Source organism: Pelophylax lessonae (assembly GCF_965119305.1).
Source record: "Pelophylax lessonae genome assembly, chromosome: 5".
Taxonomy (NCBI): Eukaryota; Metazoa; Chordata; class Amphibia; order Anura; family Ranidae; genus Pelophylax; species Pelophylax lessonae.
In genome coordinates, this window is record NC_138772.1 from 81,027,500 (window position 1) to 81,052,472 (window position 24,973).

Here is a 24,973-nt window from a genome sequence, read left to right on the forward strand (position 1 = left end):
ATGGAACAAAATAAAGTTATTCGTTCACAAAATTTCTATCAGAAATAATAAATAATTAAATATTTTAAAAAAAAGGATTGCAAGGTATATTTAAGAGACCAAAAGGAGGCAAATAGGAGTAGCTCATTGTTAGGGTTTACATACACTGGAAGCTGATTGTTCTCTGCTGAACTCTGTGGAAAGATTCTGCCTATTTATAAAACATATTTGCTGTCTACATTTATCTGCTTGTTTTCTAATCAAATTTGCTACAACAATCTCATACCATTCTCCATATTTATAAAAATACGGGTTCACAGGAAGGGGTCGAATGACACACTTTCCATCCTTAAATTGGCGAACCAGTGGGAGACAGTGATTGAGTTTGGGTTACTATGCCAGAGACTGAATTTTTAGGTTTTTGACCAAGCTTGAGTGAAGCTTTGAAGAATAACTCCACTTTTATTGAGAAAATTTAGTAAATTAATATTTAATATATGATGTTTTAATAAAATGCCTTTGAAAAGGATTTTTAAACCAAACTGTTTGTATTGTAGAGTCACTCCTTTTTGGGGGTACCGAGAAAGTCTACTCTCTTCACACATTATTTATTTCTGTTTAATATATTTTGGCTGATGGCACCCAAAATTTATCTCGATCTCCTGGCTTTTCCACTAACCTACTTTGTTAAAAAAAAAAACAATCCCCTCTGGGTGATCAATGTACATTGCAAGGATTTTAAAAAACACTGTTGCATATTCCTACCTGTTTCTGTTCTAAATAAACAGCTGTTTGTTATGTCAATGTGTAAAGTGAATCAGAATGGGAGTGATCTCTTTTATTAATCATCAGCTGACGCACTTACAGTCCCCTAATGTGAAAAGTTGCAGTATTGGCATCCCTTTAGGCCCCTTTCCCACTGGTGCGGATTGTCCTGCGACTTGGGACTGCAAAGTCACATGACAAGTCGTACTCCATGATTTCCAATGAGCACCGTTCATATCTGTGCAACTTCAAGATGGCCCCTGCACTACGTTGGTCCGACTTTGATGCATTTTGAGATCCACAGACCTCAAGATTACACATGCATTGTTTCAAGTCCAGTGAAAATCGAGGCACAAAAATTTGCGGCAAAATCACATGACTTTTAGGCGGCACAAGTGTAAAAGGGGCCTTAAAAGTGATTAATCCTTTGGGAGTATCCCGCCAAAAATGAAATTTTTGTTGCAGAGGATGCCTATAATCTGACTTGTATCTTAATGCAGACTTCCTGGGACAATTACTAAGCCAATAACACAAATGAAATTGCATTTCTGGGGACATTCTGTACACCAACTTCGCATGGAAGAACTTCCATTGAATCTGACAGAAAATTACAGAACTGCAAATTGAAAAGCAAATGTACTTTTTAATTACATAATTACAATATGGCTTGTGTAGCAATTGTACGTATTTTTTCCCCAATAAAGTGAAGTTTACCCTTTAAAAATATGTAAATACCTAACTGCCCATAGCCTAGCAACAGGTTCTTTTGTGGAATAAGGTTCACTTAAGGAACAAGTTATTTTTTATAACGTATTCCATTTCATATGGCTTAATACATTTCAATAGTTTAATTTATAGCTCAGAATTTTAGGTAAACGCTGCATAAGTATAAGCTACAAAACCTTCCAAAATGTAAGCAATAACTGTGCTACTAGAGACTATTATAAAATCTAACATTTTCTTTTGGTGAGCAAAAGAAAACAAAATGGTTCCACTTACATCATCAGTCAACTAATCTTTAAACTTCACTACTGTTCCCAGTGCAAGAATATTAAATACTATATTTCTAAAGTATATTTAGGTATATATATTTTTTGGAACACACTGCACGGAATTCCTCCAAAATACATTTAGAGACTTTAGAGAAGCTAGAATCACAAGAGCAAAAAATAATAATATATATATATGTATATATATATATATATATATGTATATATACAGTGGGTACGGAAAGTATTCAGACCCCCTTAAATTTTTCACTCTTTGTTATATTGCAGCCATTTGCTAAAATCATTTAGGTTCATTCTTCTTCCTCATGAATGTACACATAGCACCCCATACTGACAGAAAAACACAGAATTGTTGACATTGTTGCAGATTTATTAAAAAAGAAAAACTGAAATATCACATGGTCCTAAGTATTCAGACCCTTTGCTGTGACACTCATATATTTAACTCAGGTGCTTTCCATTTCTTCTGATCATCCTTGAGATGGTTCTACACCTTCATTTAAATCCAGCTGTGTTTGATTATACTGATTGGACTTGATTAGGAAAGCCACACACCTGTCTATATAAGACCTTCCAGATCAAAATGCATGTCAGAGCAAATGAGAATCATGAGGTCAAAGGAACTGCCTGAAGAGCTCAGAGACAGAATTGTGGCAAGGCACAGATCTGGCCAAGGTTACAAAAAGATTTCTGCTGCACTTAAGGTTCCTAAGAGCACAGTGGCCTCCATAATCCTCAAATGGAAGACGTTTGGGACGACCAGAACCCTTCCTAGAGCTGGCCATCTGGCCAAACTGAGCTATCGGGGGAGAAGATCCTTGGTGAGAGAGGTAAAGAAGAACCCAAAGATCACTGTGGCTGAGCTCCAGAGATGCAGTCAGGAGATGGGAGAAAGTTGTAGAAAGTCAACCATTACTGCAGCCCTCCACCAGTCGGGGCTTTATGGCAGAGTGGCCTGACGGAAGCCTCTCCTCATTGTAAGACACATGAAAGCCCGCATGGAGTTTGCTAAAAAACACCTGAAGGACTCCAAAATGGTGAGAAATAAGATTCTCTGGTCTGATGAGACCAAAATAGAACTTTTTGGCCTTAATTCTAAGCGGTATGTGTGGAGAAAACCAGGCACTGCTCATCATCTGTCCAATACAGTCCCAACAGTGAAGCATGGTGGTGGCAGCATCATGCTGTGGGGGTGTTTTTCAGCTGCAGGGACAGGACGACTGGTTGCAATAGAGGGAAAGATGAATGCGGCCAAGTACAGGGATATCCTGGACAAAAACCTTCTCCAGAGTGCTCTGGACCTCAGACTGGGCCGAAGGTTTACCTTCCAACAAGACAATGACCCTAAGCACACAGCTAAAATAACGAAGGAGTGGCTTCACAACAACTCCGTGACTGTTCTTGAATGGCCCAGCCAGAGCCCTGACTTAAACCCAATTGAGCATCTCTGGAGAGACCTAAAAATGGCTGTCCACCAACGTTTACCATCCAACCTGACAGAACTGGAGAGGATCTGCAAGGAGGAATGGCAGAGGATCCCCAAATCCAGGTGTGAAAGACTTGTTGCATCTTTCCCAAAAAGACTCCTGGCTGTATTAGATCAAAAGGGGGCTTCTACTAAATACTGAGCAAAGGGTCTGAATACTTAGGACCATGTGATATTTCAGTTTTTCTTTTTTAATAAATCTGCAACAATGTCAACAATTCTGTGTTTTTTCTGTCAGTATGGGGTGCTATGTGTACATTCATGAGGAAGAAGAATGAACCTAAATGATTTTAGCAAATGGTTGCAATATAACAAAGAGTGAAAAATTTAAGGGGGTCTGAATACTTTCCGTACCCACTGTATATACACACTGCTCAAAAAATTAAAGGAACATTTTGAAAACACATCAGATCTCAATGAAAAATATAATGCTGGATATGTACACTGATATGGACTGGGTAATGTGTTAGGAACGAAAGGATACCACGTTTGATGGGAATGAAAATTATCAACCTACAGAGATCTGAATTCAAAGACAGCCCAAAAATCAAAATGAAAAAATGATGCAGCAGGCTAGCCCATTTTGCTTCAATTTTTTGCAGCAACTCAGAATGGTACTCAGTAGTTTGTATGGCCTCACCTGATGGTATGAATGCCTGACAACATCGGGGCATGCTCCTAATGAGACGACGGATGGTGTCCTGGGGTATTTCCTCCTAGATCTGGACCAGGGCATTACTGAGCTCCTGAAAAGATTGAGGTGCAACCTGGTGGCTCCTGATGGACAGAGACATAATGTCCCAGAGGTGTTCTATTGGATTTAGGTCAGGCGAGCCTGGGGGCCATTCAATGGAATCAATTCCTTCATCCCCCTGGAATTGGCTGCATACACTCGCTACATGAGGCCGGGCATTGTCATGTACCAGGAGGAACCCAGGACCCACTGCATCAGCGTAGGGTTTGAAAATGGGTTCAAGGATTTCATCCCGATACCTAATGGCAGTCAGGGTGCCATTGTCTAGCTTGTCTCCCACTCCTAGAATAACTGCCTGTCTCCTGGAATCTCCTCCATGCTCTTGAGACTGTGTTGGGAGACGCAACAAACCTTCTGGCAAAGGCACATATTGATGTGCCACCCTGGAGGAGTTGGACTGCCTGTGCAACCTCTATAGGGTCCAGGTATCGCCTCAGGCTACAAGTAGTGACACTGACCCTAGCCAAATGCAAAACTAGCAAAAAACAATCAGAAAAGATTAGTAGTGAAAAAAATTGTCAGTGGCCTCCACCTGTAAAACCATTCCTGTTTTGGAGGTCGTCTCATTGTTGCCCATCTAGTGCACCTGTTGTTAATTTCATTAACACCAAAGCAGCTGAAACTGATTAACAACCCCCTCTGTTACTCAACTGAACAGATCAATATCCCAGGAGCTTACTTGACTTGATGCTAAAATCTGATTAAAAAGTGTTCCTTTAATTTTTTTTGGCAGTATATATATATATATATATATATATATATATAGCCCATTATAGCACTTTGCCTTGAATCAACTTAACTGAAGTTTGTGAACTACTGGAACATGTAATGTGTATCTGCCAAGTTTAGGCACTTAAATATAGTTATTCCCACTCGTGTTTCCCTGGATTTAAGCTTATAAAAAAAAAAAAACCTAGGCGTGCCTGTATTGAATTATTATTTCGGTACATAAATATTTTTACTCTTAACGTAAAACTCCAAGAAATGTTCATTTTAGATATTAATAAGTAGGTTATGTTGCCTTAAATCACTACTTAATATGCAATAACTGCTTGGTTTATATAGAAGAATCCACAAAGCTTCCAGAGCAAACATTTCTTAGAAATTGAGGCACATTCACCAGTAACCGCGTGTTCTGATGGCTTAACATCTTGGATTTTGTGATTGCAAATAAATGAGACTAAAACACAGTCACACTCTTATATACTGGTGACCTTTCCGTATACTTTGTCTACATAGCTGAGCCTAAAATACTGCCCCGCTTCAAAATATACTTGTATCCTTTATACATTGTATTGTATAAATAGCTGAGCATAGAGCTGATATGACACTAGAGATCCTGTTGCTGGCAAGAATTTGTTTCCTCAACAAATTCACGCAGGACAGCGATAGCTGAAGAATCCAGGGCAAAACAAAGTAGTGATTTTGAAAGACAGAACAGCGATCCGGAAATGAAATAAACCTCCGGAGAGGTAACTTTGTAATATTAAAAAAAAAAAAAAAAAAGAATCTGGCTAGAGAAAATCTGGTTCTGCTTTTATTGAATATTGGTATTTAGTTAAAGCCCAACTCGTGGCGAGAGTAAGGGGAGAGTAAAGCTGGGAATAGTTTTTGGAATAAATGGACTTTAGAAATATAAAGTGCTGTGCTGCCTTCCCATAAAGTGTTAATGAACAAAAAAAAAACTTCAATACAAACAAAACGTCACAATTCTTATGGGTCCTTTCACACGGCACGGTCTGTTTTTTCATCCGCTCAGGCACCTTGTTTTTTAAACGGACACGGATGGGTCCTTTCACACGGGCGGTCCGTATTTCCGTTTTTCATCCCATCCATTTGCGGATGAAAAACAGGCATAATGCATGTCAATGGGATTACGGATGTCAGCGGATGACCATCCACTGACATCCGATTTGCATCCTTTCCGTTCAGTTCCGTTTTTTGAGACGGAAGAGAACCCTATTTTTCTTCCGTTTAAAAAACGGAACGGACGCAAAAACGGATGTCAGCAGTGTCTGACATCCGCAATCCCATAGGCATACATTATGTCCGTTTATCATCCGCAAACGGATGGGATGATAAAAGAACATACGGAACGGACACTCCAAAGTGTCATCCGTGTCCGTTTAAAAAAAAAAAGTGCCTGAACAGATGAAAAAACGGACCGTGCCGTGTGAAAGGTCCCTAATAGTCACAAATAAGGGCTTCAGAGATGCAAATAAAAAATGTTATGCCAAAAAATATTAAAATTGTCAACTCTGAAATACTATGAAGTGACAACCCATACAAGTCCTTAGAAACCGTGAGAAACAATGCCAGTAATGTATAATGACATCAAATATGCTCTTCACGTGTCCTTCCACATTATGTCTACTTCACTATGTGATATATCAATGGCTCACCAAAAATGATGTCTCTCTCCCGTTGTCCTGCAGCAGTCCCATATATAAATGGAAATAAAAAGAAAGCCCAATGCTCGCACCAGAGTGAGAATTTGAGGATAGCATTTTATTACACAGTTATAAACACTTACATAAAAACACCATATATAGCTCAGTACATCTGACTACAATTTCCAGAGTTCCAAATCAGCAAACACACATGCACGGTGATGTCACAACCTCTGGCGCCACCCAACATGTTTTGTCAAATATGATGTCATCGGGGGGCATAGGCATGTTTATGCCAATGAATGGACTTTACCAAACGACAACCACATACGCTATTAGAAATTCACACATTCGAAAAATTTCCATCCTGCTCCTTCAAATTTTCTCATTAAAGCGGTTGAAAGTGAACATCAATTTGGCCCCACTAATAATAAGAAAAACAAACATTCTTACAATGAAAAAAAGTTGAACTAAGTTCTAGTAGTGTATACTCAGCATAAAAGTAGTGTTATGCACCCAGTAGACAGTGCTCCCCTATGATTTGGCAGTGGGTCCCTCTGCGTCCTCATGTCCAATGCAGGGCTATGGATCAGTTTTGGATCATGGGAGAGAAGATGCTGTGGGGAACAGTCTAGTAGTGTAGAGGAGTGGAGACATATTCTTCTTCTCTATGCCCATAGACCTAAATGAGGAGTTAACCTGTGCAGTGTGGGTGCAGCCCCACTGCAAGAGAGCATTTTTATGTTTCTCGGAGTTGGACTTTAGGTCCTTGTATACACAAATGCTTTGTGAAAGCTTACTGCACGTGCTGCTGTTACACAAGCTGAAGGCTGAATACAAACATTTTAATGCTTCTTTTAATGATCATTTGTATATTTGGGAAAGAAATTGCCAGAAAAATATTCCCAGTATTCAAAGCTGAAATTATGTGAAAAGAATGCATGCCTTTTTTTTGTTTCAGGTCAGATTTTTTTTATGAAAGTTATTTTACTAGAGTTTATTCATAGAAATATTCTGCCTCGCAAGGCAGAGAGAAAAAAATAAGAACAAACAAGGTATAGCTCAATACTCAAAGAGTTCACCAACAAGTATAAAATACAGTACAAAGATTATATTAAAAGGACAGCCAACAGGTATAGAAAAGGCCCTGTAAACAGGTGTTCACCCAATAGCTGGACACATATGGGTTGATTTCCTAAAGGCAAATACAACTTTGAAAAGTGCAAATGTAACTCTGCAAGTGAAGTGGCTTCTGAGTTTAGTAAATGAGGTAAAGTTTCACTTTGCAAAGAATACCCAATCACATGCAAGGAAAACAAAAAAAAACTGCAATTTTGCTTGCACATGATTGTCAGCAGAACTGTCCCTCATTTACTAAGCTCTGGAGGAACTGTGCTTGCAAAATGCAACTGCACTTTGCAAAGTGCACGGTGTATTTGCCTTTAGTAAATCAACTCATATGTGTCCAGCTATTGGGTGAACCTGTTTACAAGGCCTTTTGCCTAGTAAATCAAGCCCATAATCTCTGTCCAGTGAGATCATATGGAGTCATAGCATTGTGTAGGAAATAGGAATTTTGGTTGTTCAAATGATATACAGTGATTGAGTTTGGTGATCCATTCTTAAACTGAGGGTGATTGGGTCCACTTTAGAGCTAGTATCCAGTGTGCAGCAAACTGTGATCTAGTGATTGCTATAAACAGATATTCATCTTTATGTGAAAAGTCTAAATAACCCAATATACTGGTAAGAGGTCAGCAATAAGGCCGACAATAAGGCCAACCCCAAAAAGACCAATGAATTATTCCAGTTGCCAGGCCTTTTCTGAATAGAGGAGGTGCCAAGTGAGAGACCCACAGCAATACTACAGCCAAAACTACAATCCTCAGTGCTGGATGTTTGGTGCCAACAGGTGACTGTTCTCTTAGTAAAAGAAAGAGATTTACCAAACACTGAAGCAGCCAGAGATGGGGAACACATCATAACAGGTAGCTTACAGTATCTGTGAAAATATATGGAAAAAGATTTTGCCCATACTTCATCTTTGGGCTTCATTCAGCTGGGCATTGACACCTGTTCTGCATGCAAGCTGCCTTTGTTTTGCATCTGCATTAACTCTGAGCTACGTGTAAGAAGCCTATAAAAGTGGATGCCGTTGCAGAGGCTGCGCTTGGGGTGGATGCAGATGCAACAAACATGGCTTGTCAATGGGCGTCAACAACCATCTGAAAAAAAATCTTAACCACTTAAGCCCCGGAAGATTTTACCCCCTTCCTGACCAGGGCCTATTTTGCGATTTGGCACTGCGTGATTTTAACGGACAATTGCGCGGTCGTGCAACGCTGTACCTAAACGAATTTGACGTCCTTTTTTTCCCACAAACAGATCTTTCTTTTGGTGGTATTTGATCACCTGTGCGATATTTTGATCATGCGCTATAAACAAAAAAAAGTGTCAATTTTGCAAAAATAGCAATATTTTTCACATTTTTTATATGAAATTCCCCAAAAAAAAAATCTAAATTTTTTAACATTTTCAGCCAATTTGTTTTATGCTACATATGTTTGGTAAAAAAAATCACAAAAAACGTATTTTGATTGGTTTGCGCAAAAGTTATCGCGTTTACTAACAAAGGGAAAGATTTTTGTCATTTTTGTTGTTTTCTTTTAACGCATAATGGCAGCGATCTGCGATTTTTTTTGTGGTACTGCGAAATTGCGGCGGACAGATCGGACCCTTGACTGACATTTTTGACACTTTTGGGGTTACCAGTGACATTTCTACAGTAATCAGTGCTATACATTTGCACTGTTACTGTAAAATTACACTGGCAGTGAAGGGGTTAACTTTTTTTGAGAGGGAGGGGCTGTGTGTGTCCCTAGGGGCGTGATTCTAACTGTGATTGGCTGTGGCTTGAGCTGTAGGAACAGTGATCAACGGTCCTACATAGTAGAACCGTATGATCACTGTTTCCACACAGGGGAGAATGACAGGCGGCTTGTTTACACTAGCCGCCTGACTTTCTCCCTCTGCAGCGATGATCGCAGAGTGGCCGGCGGACATCGGGTCCGCTGGTCACGCGCGCGGGGGGGTCCGTGACCACGCAGGAGCGGGAGCGCGCCTCCGGGGGCGCACGCTCGCTCCCTAGACCCTCACAGGCTAGCGACGTAGATCTACGTCACTTTGCCTGTGAGGGGCTGACTGCCGACGTAAATAGTCGTGCGGCAGTCGGCAAGTGGTTAAAGCTATGCTCAAGCATGTGACTCTTGGTATTAGTGCTTGGTGACTGGCCAATCAAGCACCCTGAGGGGCAGCGAAAGAGTACCCAGCCCCTTAAATTAGAGCATGTGCAAGCCTCCCTCAACTTTCACCCAGCAAGACACAAAGCAAAGGCACAAATAGCTGCAAGAAAATCTGCCCGCATGGTCTCAAAGGCATATAAAAACTCAGCAAGTGACTCAACACAACTATGCAAAATATCCATTTTGGTCCTAAAATGAGCAGCAGAGACATGCGGTGCTAACAGTGAAAGTTAAATCCCAATCAATAATAAAAATAAGGCTATATATTTTTGCATAAGCCAATCCAGCTAATAGAGACAGGGAAAAAGCCACACTAGGCAGCCCATAACTTACTAAACATCACAAACCTGGATTCCACCATAGATCAAAATGCAGTTCTAAGTACCAACTGATGCATGACCCGAAAGGGAACTTTGCTTTGGAAAGAATAGATGAAACATCTGATTGCAAATCAGAGGAAAAACAGCTACGGGGCTACAAGCAGCCTTGAATGATGTCACAAATAATTGATCAAGACAGTGGCTGCATTACTACCGAGGATTTTCTGGGCAGAGAAAACTACAGCACTGTCCCAAAGTTCACTTTTCACTTCATGCCTTTCATTTGTTGGAGAGTTTTATTTCAGCTCTTTTTTATTTTTTCTAAATGTTCGCTGTTTCTTTTTTCTCCAACAGAAAATGCTTTGTACTGTATGGCTGATACTGCCAGCAAGAAGGCCCCTGACACTGCAAAGACTATCTAAACCCAAAACCAAGACTGTAAGTATGTCCTTAGATGTGCTGGCTAAATTACTTTTCTTTTTTTTTTTCATACCTTTTTATCTTCCAGGACTTCCAGTCTTAGGGTGACAACTCATTGCACTGTATCCATTAGGAAGCAGTGTTGTTACCTTAATTTCCTTTTAATAAACCTTTGAACGTTCTAAACTTACTACACTATGTGTACACTATGAGGCGTTGTATTTTCTCGTTTTTGGCATATATGACCTGTGGAGAGATATCTTGAGAGAGGCCAACAAGATTTAAGCCCCGTACACACGCACAGATTGTTGGCCGTAAATGGTTGGCCAACGTCCGATCTGCCGATTGTAGGCTTGTTAGTATGATGCTTTGCAAGATCCTTGGTGTGCTGGCGAATATGTATCTACTTACATGTGAACAGCGTCGGCTGCTGTCAGCCTGCAATTATTTCATATAGGCTGAGTGGCCACCGTTATTCACATGGACCGATCATTCCAGCCACAAGCACAGCTGACTCTTGCTCCTGGAATCCGGTGTATGTGGCTAAACGGCTGTGTGAAGGCCTTGATCTGCAATACACTACCTTTCTTTCCTTGGATTTAGATATTCATTATAAAACAGTTGCTTGTATATTCTGTGTATCCAAATCAATAAAATATAGAGAATAAGGGTATGGAGACATGACTGCATCCATTACCATCACCGTGTAAATATGGCCCCTTGCGTAGTTTTACTACTCAGTTTGGCACTCTGTTTCTAGTTCAATGCGCCCTTCTTCCAGAAATGAATATCTGTGCAGCCTACGGGATGGCGCCTTGAATGCGAATAGCCGACAGGTACACTTCAATAAACACAATGTCAAGTCTGTCACCTTCCTCTAAAACATTATTTCCCACAGCACATTAGTAAATTTCCCTCTATGTGGTTAATGTCGGTTTCCACAGGTCGTAAAACTGCGTTTGCAGGGCCAGGAAGGGGCGAAAGGTGTGACTTTCCACTGAGTGATAATGATCTTAGAAATTAGGGCTGCTGTAATGCTGACTGGTTTGTAAGTGAAACATATTCTCAAGCGTAGCCGTGTTTTTGAATATCGGTCCTTTGAGCTGTCTGTCCGTCCAGACTCCAGATTTCAGTAATAAGTCCCAGCTGGATTTATTTCAGCTAGAAGTGAGCGCTGGACTTGCTCTGTGCCACGGGAGCCACACCTATGAAGTATGTAAGCTTACAAGGAGAAGAAGTAAAGATTTACAGTGGACCTTTTAGTCTCTTTAAATCCATTCTTAAGATATTAAAATATATAGTAACAATAATATTTTAAAAACAAAAACTGAACCTTTTATCATTAACCACTTTAGCCCCGGAAGATTTGGCTGCTCAAAGACCAGGCCCTATTTTGCGATTCAGCACTGCGTGGTCGTACTACGCTGTACCCAAACAAAATTGACGTCCTTTTTTTCCCACAAACAAGCTTTCTTTTGGTGGTATTTGGTCACCTGTGCAATTTTTATTTTTTGCGCTATAAACAAAAAATAGGGACAATTTTGAAAAAAATAACAATATTTTTCACATTTTTTTATATGAAATTCTCAAAAAAAATGTAAAAATCTAAATTTTTTAACATTTTAGGCCAATTTGTTTTCTACTACATATTTTTGGTAAAAAAATTGCAATAAGCATATTTTGATTGGTTTGCGTTTGCTAACTACGGGAAAGATTTATGTCATTTTTATTGTTTTTTTTTTTTAACTAGTAATGGCGGCGATCTGCGATTTTTTTTGCGGGACAGATCGGACCCCTGACTGACATTTTTGACACATTTGGGAGTACCAGTGACATTACTACAGTACTGGCAGGGAAGGGGTTAACTTTATTGGTAATCAAGGGGTTAAGTGTGTCCCTAGGGGGCCTACATAGCAGGATCGCATAGCCTCTGTGATTACTTTAGTGAGAATGACAGACGGCTGTGTTTACATCAGCCATCTGTGCTTCTCTCAATGCAGAGGGAGATTGCGAGTGGCCGGCGGCAAGCGATCACCCCCTAGCTCCTCCCAGGCTAGCGCCATACATGTACGGCACTTTGCCTGGGAGCGCCAGACTGCCGCCGTACAACTGCGGCGGGCGGTCGGCAAGTAGTTAAAATGCCATCTGTGATTTCCAGGCAAAATAATTTATCTAGGTTGAGAGGATGTTATTAGTCTACTGCAGGCAGGAAAAAGCATTTTCTCAGTCTCCACTCCTCCAGTGTTTATTGCAACAACAAGGAGTGTATAGTAGGGGTTTGACCTGCATTAGATGTTTAACACGGGCAGTAACTGGACAGGCACCAGGATTCATGTGACGGTGTTATTTCTCTGTCAGCATCTAACCTATAAAGTAGATGTTGACCTTGGATGATACCTGAACATTTTGAACACCGGTATATTTTGATCTCTATGAGGTGATAAAAACTTGTGTTATACATGCACTCAACATGCAAATATATATATATATAGTGCTAGGTTTACCTTAACATATCTGTTAAACAAATGGATGGCCCCACTAATGGAAGGTGAACTCTGGACTGGTTTTCTACACCTTAAAGTGTATTTCCACTTTTGCAGTCAAATTTGAGAAAACCTCACTATATGTTTGTTATGTGTTCCCATTCACACGGGTGCCTACTTTTGAATAACATTTTTTACCTTTTAGATGTCTGTTAGAAAGAGGTGTCATGGCTAACTGCAAGATTTTTTGAACAATGTAGAGTGAGCCTGTCCCAAGCCTGTCCTAATTAACATACAAGAAGCCCAGCCTGCACACCTTTAACCGATTGTTAGGACAGACAGTGTTCATATCTATTTACCAGTGTATATATCTATTTATAATTGATAATGAAGGTCTGCCTGCACAGTACAGACAAGGTTAATTACGGCAAACACATCAGCCAACCTCCCTCATAAACAAAGAACTTCCTATGAATTTTCTTTGCTGAAGCTTCCAAAATAGAGCATCTAAAAAGGTAAGCTGCAATTTTTAGGCTATGTAAAAGGGAACATGTAACAAATATAAAGTAGGTGTTATCCCAATTGGACTGCAAAAGTGGAAATACACTTTAGGGAAAAGGAACATTCTTTCAAGGACAGTGAGGATCACATTTTGGTAAGGGAAGTCAACTGCTTTCCAAGAGGAGTATAATGCCCCGTACACACGTTCCGATTATCGTACGATAATCGTACGACTAAAGTTTCGCAATTGTTATATGTTACTAAAATCAAAAGCAACTCTGCCTAAAAACCATCCGACTTTCTTCATACGATTCACTGACCAAGTGTATTTTTCATAGCTACGTAACGGAAGTGATGTATATACGTCTGACCACTGCGGAATATCTTACTGTTTCCGATCATGCGTTGTATTTGTCGATCGACTTTTAGCGTACGAATACTGTACTGACGAAACGTTTATCGTTTGAGAAGATGTCGTACGACAGAAGTTTTCAGGTTTGTCCTTTCGGATTTTGTTGGACCAACTGTCGTGATCGGCTGTCGAAAGCTGTGTACTAACGATACGATTGTCGTGAGACTAGGTCGAAAGCGAGGTTTGTCGTACGATAATCGGAACGTGTGTACGGGGCATAAGAGGCTATCTACATCAAACTGGAATTACCATGCCAAAACAGGGCTGGGTGCCTTTAATAGCATCAGTTTTTCACATATAGGGTTCTTCAACATCTCTACCCAGATCATCTGATGTTGATTTATCCCTTCAGTTGTGAAACTTAAACAATTAAAAGCTGTCCCACACTTTATGGCACTATGATGACTGAATTATGTAATTAAAAAAGGGTAGTTGACAAACCTTCATACCTCCCTTCATATTCTGGGACAATCAACTTCTGTGTTTCACACATTCCATGATGATTGGATTACGGTAATTGAGTTATCCATGTGGCTATACATTCTAGGATATGTTCTTGACACTCACTAGAATTGAGAAAGGTACTTAGGTGTGCAGTAAAATATCCTCAACAATACAGAAAACTAGTTGAATATGACTAGCTACAATCCCCTTACTCACCAGCATCTTCCCTTTAGTGACCAACTGTAGTGCCTCACTGGAACTGCCTGGCAAACAAAGGGCTATATGATGCCCATTGAAGACAGTCATGCAATACTTTTTTGGGTTGACTCTTCTTCGTCAAGAAGTGGAAAGATTGCAAGATGGAAGAGAAATAAGATAGGTACTTAAACTACAGAAGGGACCCACAACCTTCTACTAATTTAGAAGTACTGTATAGAGGATTCCACTAAGAAATCTTGTGAAAAAAAAATGTAAGCTAAACTTTGAACAAGCAGCTAAATACACAACTAAAAAATATATATATATTTATTTAATACCCATAAATGGAACTGTTCTGTGTTGCCCGTTTTGTGATCCAGGCCCCCTATTAGTCTGGACCTCCCTGTGGGCCCCAATGCAGCTAGGCAACACAACCTGGCCCAGGAAACATCTCAGCTAGTGAATAGACAATAAAGGAAATGTGACACATTGCAAAAGTCATTGCTCTGCTCAACTCTGGCAAAGCATGCTTGTGCAAAGCCATTGAGCTATGACTGGTGCCTAGTGATGCCCTTCCCTCTACCAATCCAAGTGCTTTTGTGTAAGAAAGCAAATATCGATACAAATTCAGGCACAATGTTTTTCTAGTGACTGCATAAACTAAATATATATATGAAGGTATGGGGCGCCGGTACTTTTTCTCTTTTTAACATTTCTTTTTCTAAAACATGGAACAGCATAACAGCTATGAATTGTGTGAACTTATTTTTGGGATGCCCAAAACAGTTGATCTGCTGTTCCATGTATTGGAAGAGGAAATACTCAAAGGTAGAGCAAGACTACCACTGACTCATCTTGCACCATCTTGCTCTGTCAGTTGACCAGAAATGGGTTTTCTTAGGTGAGAGCTCTATCCTTTTATCCTAATTGGTCCTTCCTTTGAATAGTATGTCCATATCAAAGACTGATCGGTCACTGGATGGCAGGCATCGACTTCTTGGGGCCCACTATAATTCCAAGACCCAATGCCACATGGCAGAATGAATATGCCACTGCTGTGCTTAAAGTTTTAATTTTAGATATTTGGGATGGGCACTGCTATGATCTCTTCTTACACCATACCTTCTTCTAGCTTTGAAGACTAAAGTTTGCCTAACTGTCCTACTAAAGGAATTGAAACCTGGAACACAGGAGAACCTAGAACATTGATTGCACTCGACCAATGCAGGATCAGATGGTAGAGAGTAGGAAAGATAGAATGATCACACCACTGAGATAATAGTATATTCCTAGATAATCCAGTATGACTACATAATGAAAAACCATTACAAGGGTGCCTTACACATTAGACTGATTTTCTCTGCACTCAAAGACTTTATGTACACGGGGGCTTTTGCAATTGTTTTTTTCCTTGCAGGAGAAAAGCAGCTTCAAAAACTTACCTAAGCAGCATCTTTTCAAATGGGTTTTGGAACACCAAGTGCTTTGGCGTTTATTTACTTCATATTACCTTATTCTGGTCATTGAAATAAAAATATGTTCAAGTGCTAAATGTGCCCAATGCTTAGGTATGTTTACGCACGTTTACACGCATTTGCCAGTGCTTAGGTGCATGTTTTTTTCTACCTCTAAGTGCCCCTGCCTCTAAACTGCATGGTTAACATAGGCTACTATGGAGGGGAGTTTAAAGGCAGAAGTGTGCATGAAGCCTTTGGCCATTTTTACACTGGTGCCAGACATTCCAAGTCTCCTGCGAGATGTGGGAGTCTCCCACATTTGGGCTGCGGCTCCCTGACACCAGCAAGTGTGGCGAGGTATCCCGGCTGTCAGCTGTCAACCACAGCAGCCCGAGGCCATATCCCCGACCATTACTGAGAAAAACTAAGCTGATGCTTTCTGTATAGTTCCGACTCCTGTCACAGGCGGAGTGATATCAAATGCACTCAGCCTGTAACCGGAGCAACACAGGAAGCATCGGCTCTGCTCTCTACGGCAGCCGCATGCTTCCTCCAGCGCTGCTCCTGTCACACTCCGTTTGTGTCTCAGAGGAGCCAGCATTACTCACCAGCAGTACCAGCCAGCAGTACCCACCAGCAGTACCCACTAGAAGTACCCACCAGCAGTACCATACAGCAGTACCCACCAGTGGTACCCGCCAGCAGTACTAGCCAGCATTACCCACCAGCAGTACCGGCCAGCAGTACCCACCAGCAGTACCAGCCAGCAGTACCCACCAGCAGCACCCGCCAGCAGTACCAGCCAGCAGTACCAGCCCTGGAGGACACCCAGCAGCAGCCACCAGCTATACTCCCCTGGGGGACAGCAGCAGCCAGTGATACCTGCAGTAATCCTGAGGAAAAAGTGAATATTGAGGTCAGCTGAGGTGCAGGTAAACCGCAGTGCATCCTGCGATACACCCATGTGATCTGATTCCTGTCCGATTTCACAGTTCACACTGCGATCTGCGACTTGATTTTGGGGGTGTCATTACCTTTATATTGACACCCCCAGTGGTTCGCAGAGCACAGTGTACACTGCCTGCAATTTTGATGCAGAATTCACACCGCATCTAGTGTGAACCGAGCCTTGAAGAGTTTGTATGTTAGCATTTTACAGATGCAATGAATAAAATTTATGGACAAATAGTGATACACTAATGTCACCTTGTAGTTTATCTGCACAGAACTAAAATAACACTTTGATAGATGATAGATGTCCTTTACCAGAGTTGTAGGGTTCTAAAACACTCATATGTCATTTTCTACTTTTTACAGCAAAAGCAATCACCTGGGTTGAAATACCAGCCTGGAATTAAACCTTATTTTGGATCATGATCTAATTCAGGCCAGGTTACTGCACATGGAAAATGAATGAGAAAAGCAGAACTATTTATTAATGTACTGTGAAAAGGACCTGGGTTGGTAATCCATGGGCTAATTAATTTAACAAAGAAGTTTATTCCTTTAATGAAAAAATATCTGTCATAGCTGTATTATAGCCCTAAAACAGTACATTTGTAAGAAACTTTAAAGTGGCTGTGAACCTCTGAAATGAAAAATAGATAAAGCACATACTCAAATAGTGTGTATTTACCTCAGTCCATAGCACCTAGTATGCATTCTTTTTCTGCTATCTGCACAAATCACTTCTGACAGTTTTCCCCACACCCCGAGATTGGGAAATCCATGGTGACATCCCAGCCCCTCCTCTAGAGCACAGCAGATAAATGACAATCTCAGGTGTATGTTTCCCTATGAGACTGTGTAGGTTGGGGGGGTGAAGGTATGTCCATTCCTTCCACTTGGGTCTCAGATTACACCCAGTCTTGTGCTGAGCAGTGTGTGACATCAGATCCCTGCCCCCTGCCTCCCGCAAGCTGAGAAATACCATGTGATCTGTGAACTTTGGAAGGCTGTGGAGAAGCCGAGGGCTGCAGCTAAACTGGTACAGTTTATGTGGAAGGATTTATTTGTGTATCATTTTAATCTCAGAGATTATTTTCAATCTCTGTGTATCATCTGAGGCCAGTCTCTTCAGTGGATTCATTTTTTATTATTACTTAAAAGAATGGGTGGCCGTTCCTTCAGAGAGCTTGCGTGACGACGGGCATCAGCTGCATGTATACTAAATATCTCCTAAACGGTGCCCGTTTAGGAAATATTTACAGTACCTATAGGAAAGCCTTATTATGGGCTTACCTATAGGTGCAAGTAATGGATCAAAGTTTACTTCCCCTTTAACCAGTTCTGGACCGGAAAGGATTTGCCCCCTTAATGACCAGGCCATTTTTTTTGCGATTCAGCACTGGGTTAACTTAACAGACAATTGCGCGGACGTGCGAAGCTGTACCCAAATTAAAGTGATGTCCTTTTTTCCCCACAAATAGAGCTTTCTTTCGGTGGTATTTGATCACCTGTGAGATTTTAATTTTTTTGCGCTATAAACAAATAGAGTGACAATTCTGAAAAAAAAAAAAATATATATTTTTCACATTCTGCTATATAACATTCCCCCCCCCCCCCCCCCAAAAAAAAAGTCAAAATTTTTTGTCCTCTTAGGACAATTTGTTTTCTATTACATATTTTTGGTAAAAAAAATCCCAATAATTGTATTTTGATTGGTTTGCGCAAAAGTTATCACGTCTACAAACTAGGGAAAGATTTATGTAATTTTTATTTATTTCTTTTTTTTTACTAGCAATGGCGGCGTTCTGCGATTTTTAGCGGGACTGCGGCATTGCGGCGGACAGATCGGACCCCTAACTGACATTTTTGACACTTTTGGGGGGACCAGTGACATTGCTACGGTAATCATTGCTAAAAAAATATGCACTGTTACTGTAATAATGACACTGGCAGGAAAGGGGTTAAAACAGTGGTGATTAAGAGGTTAGGTGTGAGCCTAGGGGAGTGTTTTTTAACTGTGTGGGGGGATGGACTTGTGAAATGACCACAGAGACCTGTGATGCTATATAGAAGGATCAGAGGCGCTCTGTGATAGTTTCAGAAAGAAGAACGATCAGCTGTGTTTACAATAGCTGACCGTCCTTCTCTCTCAGGGAGGAGCGATCGGAGGTGTCTGGCAGCAATCACGGGCGTGGGCCCTGTGGATCGGCATCCCTCTGCGTAGTGTAGGCGGGCGCACGACGGCGGTGGCACGCGCTCACCCCCCCCCCCCCCCGCACCACACACGTGACCAATGTAGAGCTGCGTCAGTTCACGCAGGAGAGCCAGCCTACCGCAGTAAAATTGCGGAGGGCGGTGGGGAACCGGTTAATGCACAGTTGAAATATATAAAAGTTTACGGTTTTATGTGTAATTTCAGCCAGCCATTGTGATATGCAACATCTTCTTTTATTTGGGAAAAAATCATCTGCTACTTTCTGGTTCGGCTCCCTGCTCATCAGATGAATGTGGTGATACTGAGGCTTTGGCTAGGAAGCAGGCTGGAGGTAGAGAGGCAATAAGTGCTGAATTGTGACACCTCCCTGGCTATGTAGGTTTGTAAATCACAAGGTCGTCTGTACGGAATAGCAAATCCTTTGGCAGGTAAAAGAGTAAATGTATTTATTCCAACTGTGGATTTGTCTGTTTGCCTGGAGTTTTGCTTTAAATAAGATTTTCTTTTAAGACCAAACAAAAAGTGAAAAAAAAGAAATAACACTAAAAATATTTAATTTGTATTAACAATTTGTTGTGTTCTTTTTTTTGTGTCTGTTAAGTGCAAAATACAGCTAGTGAAATGCAGTAGGTCCCACCCAGGCTTTTCCTTTGCACAAGAGATTCATACCATGGCTAATGCAGTGTTTAAAGCAGATGAAGCCTCCAGCTGCCCTATATAAGTCTGTCATTTTTATGTGCATATATTGTTTACTATAGGGAAGAATACACTCACCGCCCCTTTATTAGGTACACCTGTTCAGTTACTTGGTAATACAAATTGCTAATCAGCCAATCGCATGGCAGCAACTCAATGCATTTAGGCTTCTAGATGAGGTGATGAAGACTTGCTGAAGTTCACACCGAGCATCATAATGGGGAAGAAAGGGGATTTAGGTGACTTTGAATGTAGCGTGGTTGTTGGTGCCAGACGGGCTGGTCTGAGTATTTAAAAAACTGCTGATCTACTGGGATTTTACCGCAAACCATCTCAGAGAATGGTCCGAAAAAGAGAAAATATCCAGTGAGTGGGAGTTGTGCGTACGAAAATTCCTTGTTAATGTCAGAGGTCAGAGGAAGACTGGTTCAAGATAACAGAAAGGCAACAGTAGCTCAAATAACCACTCGGTACAACCAAGGTATACAGAATACCATCTATGGGCTACAGCAGCAGAAGACCACACCGGGTGCCACTCCTGTCAGCTACGAACAGGAAACTGCGGCTATGATTCACGCAGGCTCACCAAAATTGGACAATAGAAGATAGAAAAAATGTTGCCTGGTCTGATGAGTCTTGATTTCAGCTGCGACATTCAGATGGTAGGGTCAGAATTTGGCGTAAACAACATGAAAGCATGGATCCATCCTGCCTTGTATACTTTGAGGTATTTTCTTGGCACACTTAGGGCCCCTTAGTACCAATTAAGCATCGTTTAAACACCATGGCCTACCTGAGTATTGTTGCTGACCATGTTCACCCCTTTATGACTACAGTGTACCCATTCTCTGATGACCCCTTCCAGTAGGATAATGCACCATGTCACAAAGATCAAATCATCTCTCCACTGGTTTCTTCAACATGACAATGAGTTTACTGTACTCCAATGGCCTCCACAGTCACCAGATCTCAATCCAATAGAACACCTTTGGGATGGGGTGGAACGGGAGATTTACATCAAGGATATGCAGCCGACAAATCTGCAGGAACTGTGTGATGCTATTGTGTCAATATAAGACCAAAATCTCTGAGGAATGTTTCCAATACCTTGTTGAATCTATGCCATGAAGAATTAAGGCGGTTCTGAAGGCAAAAGGGGGTCCAACCCAGTACTAGCAAGGTACTAGACAAATTAAACAGAATTAGTCCCAGGTTAGAGCCTTGGGGTACCGCCCTCACAACTCCTGACCATTTAGAATATACATTATTTATCACCACCCTCTGGACATACTTCACTAACCAGTTTTCTATCTAGGTACATACACAATCGTCAATGCCAAAAGACCTTTATTTGTAAATAAACCGTTTTTGGGAACTGTATTAAATGCTTTTGCAAAATTCAGATATACCACATTCGCGGGCCTTCCTTTAACTAGAGCGCACAGCTCACTTCCTCAAAGAATGTTAACAGGTTGGTCTACCAAGAACAATCTTTTATAAATCCATGATGGTTACTTCTAATGATACTGTTTTCAAAAGTAAATTCTTGTATATCATCCCCTGCAATAGTTTACATACTATTGATGTTAGGCTGACTGGTCTGTAGTTCCCAGGTATATACAGTATCTTGGCCCTTTTTTGAATATTGGTAACATGTTAAGGTTTTGCCAATCACCGGTACCATTCCAGTCACTAAGATGTTCTTAAAAATGAGGAAAAACAGTCTAGCAATAACCAAGTTAAGTTCTTTGAGGACTCTCCAGTGTAAATCATGTAGTTCTGGTGAGTTCTTCAAGTCTTTTTTAGACCCTGGTGTTTGTTAGCCACAATAATACATTCAGTGCAGTTATACTAGCAATGCAATTGTTTTTATCATACCCCTCATTTTCCTTTGTAAAAACCGAGGAGAAGTATGTGTTTAATACAGGGGCATTCTCTTTGTCACTTGTAACCAACTTCCCCAGATTATCCTTTATGGGGCCATCTTCATCCTCATAACTGATAGGGAGCCACTTTCCCAGTTTCACCAAATTAAATCTTACATATGGCCTGGACAGACCATATTGAAGTGTAAAGTAAGCAGCCAGCAACTATTCAACTTTGAACTGACATTTGCAGTTCCCACCTGAAAAAAGACGTAAATACAGTCCCCTTTCTAGAAAAATTAAATATACGAGTACAGTCCACCACAACAGTCATATACACAGTACCTTCTTTCCTCACAGTGGCCATACGCACATCAACCTCCCTCCCTTCGCCAGCTATAATACCTGACTATTGTGAGCTTTATTGGTGGTATACCACTACCCCTTACCTATGACTGAGCAGAAATCATTAATCCCAAAGCTCTCCCTTATAGGCTTTTAAAAGTAACTGAATTGGAGTTGGACCGACTTCCCCCAAGCTCTGTGCTATACGACAAGATGTTGCCCATAACATTGGGATGGCTAACAGAGATTCATTTCCAGTTTAAAATGGATCATTTCTATAACTATAAGGAAAAGATCTTATAATGGTATCAGGGTAACTAAGGGGATTGTTCATGAAAAACATTGCATTGCTGTTTATCCATCAAAACTGCATGTAAATTCATTCTGTAGGAATGGGGCAAAATCATATGTTTTCAGACTAAATTACCTGCAGAATGAATGGTATTCATTCCAAATAAAGTGCAAATGGGGAAAATATTGCATTAGGCCTTTAGATAGAACTGAGAAACATACTTATTTCCTATAATACTCAACATCATCTACTGGCCATAATGTGGTATTTTTCTCATTCACTCTTTTTTTTTTTTTTAACAATGAATAACATTGTTTGCAGAGAATATTGCTAGAGATAATTCGCACATAAAGAATATCTATGCTGTTTCAAATGAAAAGCTACGTAAATCTTTTATAAATACACCACATAGCGTCTCTTGCAGTGATTGTGATGAAATTTAGTAATTATTCCAAAGAATACAGATAGATTATGAGAAGTCAGAGTCAGAATTTTTTTTTATAATGTTTAAGTTTTAACGATAGTGATCTAAATCCTGAAATTATCACCAGGATATAGTGGTGGTTCCAGAATTCTGTATTACCTTGAGGAAATGCACAGCATGGAATGAATAGCCTCACCTGTTCGGTAAACAAAGTTGCCTTCAGTTTCTGATGACGAGGGAGACACGAGCTCTTCCTCAAACTCGTTGGAACTGAATGACCCTGAGTGGTTTCTCTGCCTCGTCTTTTCCCTCATGGCGGCATTTGTGACCATGACGTGTCGTAAGGAGTCATTGAGATAGCGATGCAATAAACTGCTCTTGTATTTTGGAGGGGATACATAGTCTTCATTGGTGCTAGCTTCTGCTCTTATCCCTGACTTGATGACTGAGCTTTCATTGTTAATCACAGTATGGTGGATGGGTTTGTCGTAGCTTTCCTCATTAACGTGACTCCTTGGTACATTTTCTCCATCTGCAGAACAACAAAACCGAGTGTTACTGCGACCGTCTATATAAATTTTTCAGTTATCACTAAAATAAAGGAAATAGAATGTAATTCAGTGAAAAACACTTGCTAATTTATGCAAATGTTCACCCAATAAAAAAAATGAAGATCTGAGAAAAGTTTCTTCTCACAGCTGGATCCCATCTGTTACTAGGAATGAATAGAAATTCCCACTGTGTTGCAATAGTGATAAAGAGGAAAGATTTTTCTTTGCAGATTAAAACTGAAAACCATTTCAAGGTAGTATGTTCACTCTAAGGTCTCGTGCACACTTGAGCTCAAAACCACCTGTTTTACAGGTGTTTGACTTTTTTTCCTGCCTGTAAATGCCGCTCTATATTAGCCTATGTGTCCATGCACACAGAGACGTTTACAGGAGCTTAGTGGCAGGGGTGTTAAGAGGCAAAAAAACCCATCACTTGTGCATTTAAGAGAGGAGCGCTTTGGCAGAAAAAATGCGAAAACATGCCTAAATGCAGGTAAACACATCTAAACACGCCTAAGCGCTAGGCGCATTTAGTGCTTGAGCGTTTTTTATTTATAAGGGCAGAATAACTTAATATTCTGGCCAATTAAATAAACGCTCAAGCTCTTGACCCATTTGCAAAAATATAGCTTAGACACATTTTTGAAGCTGCTTTTCCACTGCCAGGAGAAAGGTGTTTACAAAAGTGTGCATGAAGCTTTAAGCTGGCCATAGATGACTACTTTTATTCGATCAGCCAGTGGGGGGTAAAAATAAAACATATTCCCCCATCCACACAAACGAAGTGGTTGGGGGAATCCTCCCTACTATGCTATTGCTTTCTGACAACTCCTCCACTGTCAGAATATAATAATCAGTAGTACAGTCAATTGGCTGTAGAAAGGAAATTTTCCAATAGAGCCATTGGTGGAGACGCTCATTAGGTTAATTGCTCTCAAGCAGAAATGGTCATAGATTGGACAAAATTTATCTTAACCATGTTGAACCGGCAGAATTTTGATCCATCGATGGCCAAATTTAGTAACTGATAGTAGACCATATTTTATTGTTAAAAGAATAAAAAAATCAGTTCCCGAATTAGTCTTGTATTCCTTTCAAGGCCAGTACTTCAGAATTGGTCAAATATGGTCAAATATGTTATGTTTGTAAAGGGAATGCAATGTTGTCTTAAAAGTGAAGTATGGAGTTTGGGTTTTTTTCAGATTCATACTTCATACATACATACCTATGTGGATGCAGCATCTATCCGATGCTGCATCTGCCCCCCACCGGCTCTAACACTGAGAACCGAGTGATCAAACACCGCCGATCGCTCGGTTCTTAGTACTCCCTGAACAAAGAGCTGGTGACTGTCAGTACACAGCTCTCTGCTCTGCACCCCCCCCCCATGCTCACTGGAGCGCTGGGCTGAGGAGTAGGCAGGAACGGCAGGCTCAGGCTGTTAGCGGTTCGCTGAGACAGGTGCCAGTCCAGGCATGTGGGCAGATTGCGACCCGAAGGTTGTGATCCTTCCCAAGCCTGGACCGGCTCTGTGACCTCAGACGACAGTAGGCTTCAGCCTGCTATCTGCTGAAAAGTGGCCACAGGAGTGCAGAACGGACTGAGCAAATGAGCTTTGGCTGTACTTCTCCTTTAAAGAATTACTCATCATGATCTGTATGCTAACACTTGTACTCCCCTCCTATTTTTGATTAAAAAAATCTATTCAAAAATGTG

General features: G+C 40.8%; 1 protein-coding gene across 2 annotated transcripts in view; it reads right to left on the reverse strand.

Annotated features, from left to right (window-relative positions):
* Positions 1-24,973, reverse strand: part of MKX (mohawk homeobox) — a 189,116-nt gene that overhangs the window by 78,622 nt on the left and 85,521 nt on the right. For both annotated transcript variants that reach the window (XM_082257470.1, XM_082257471.1), the window contains exon 5: positions 22,903-23,238. In XM_082257470.1, coding sequence (XP_082113596.1) covers positions 22,903-23,238 — 336 coding nt within the window. The remainder of the gene's footprint in view (positions 1-22,902; positions 23,239-24,973) is intronic.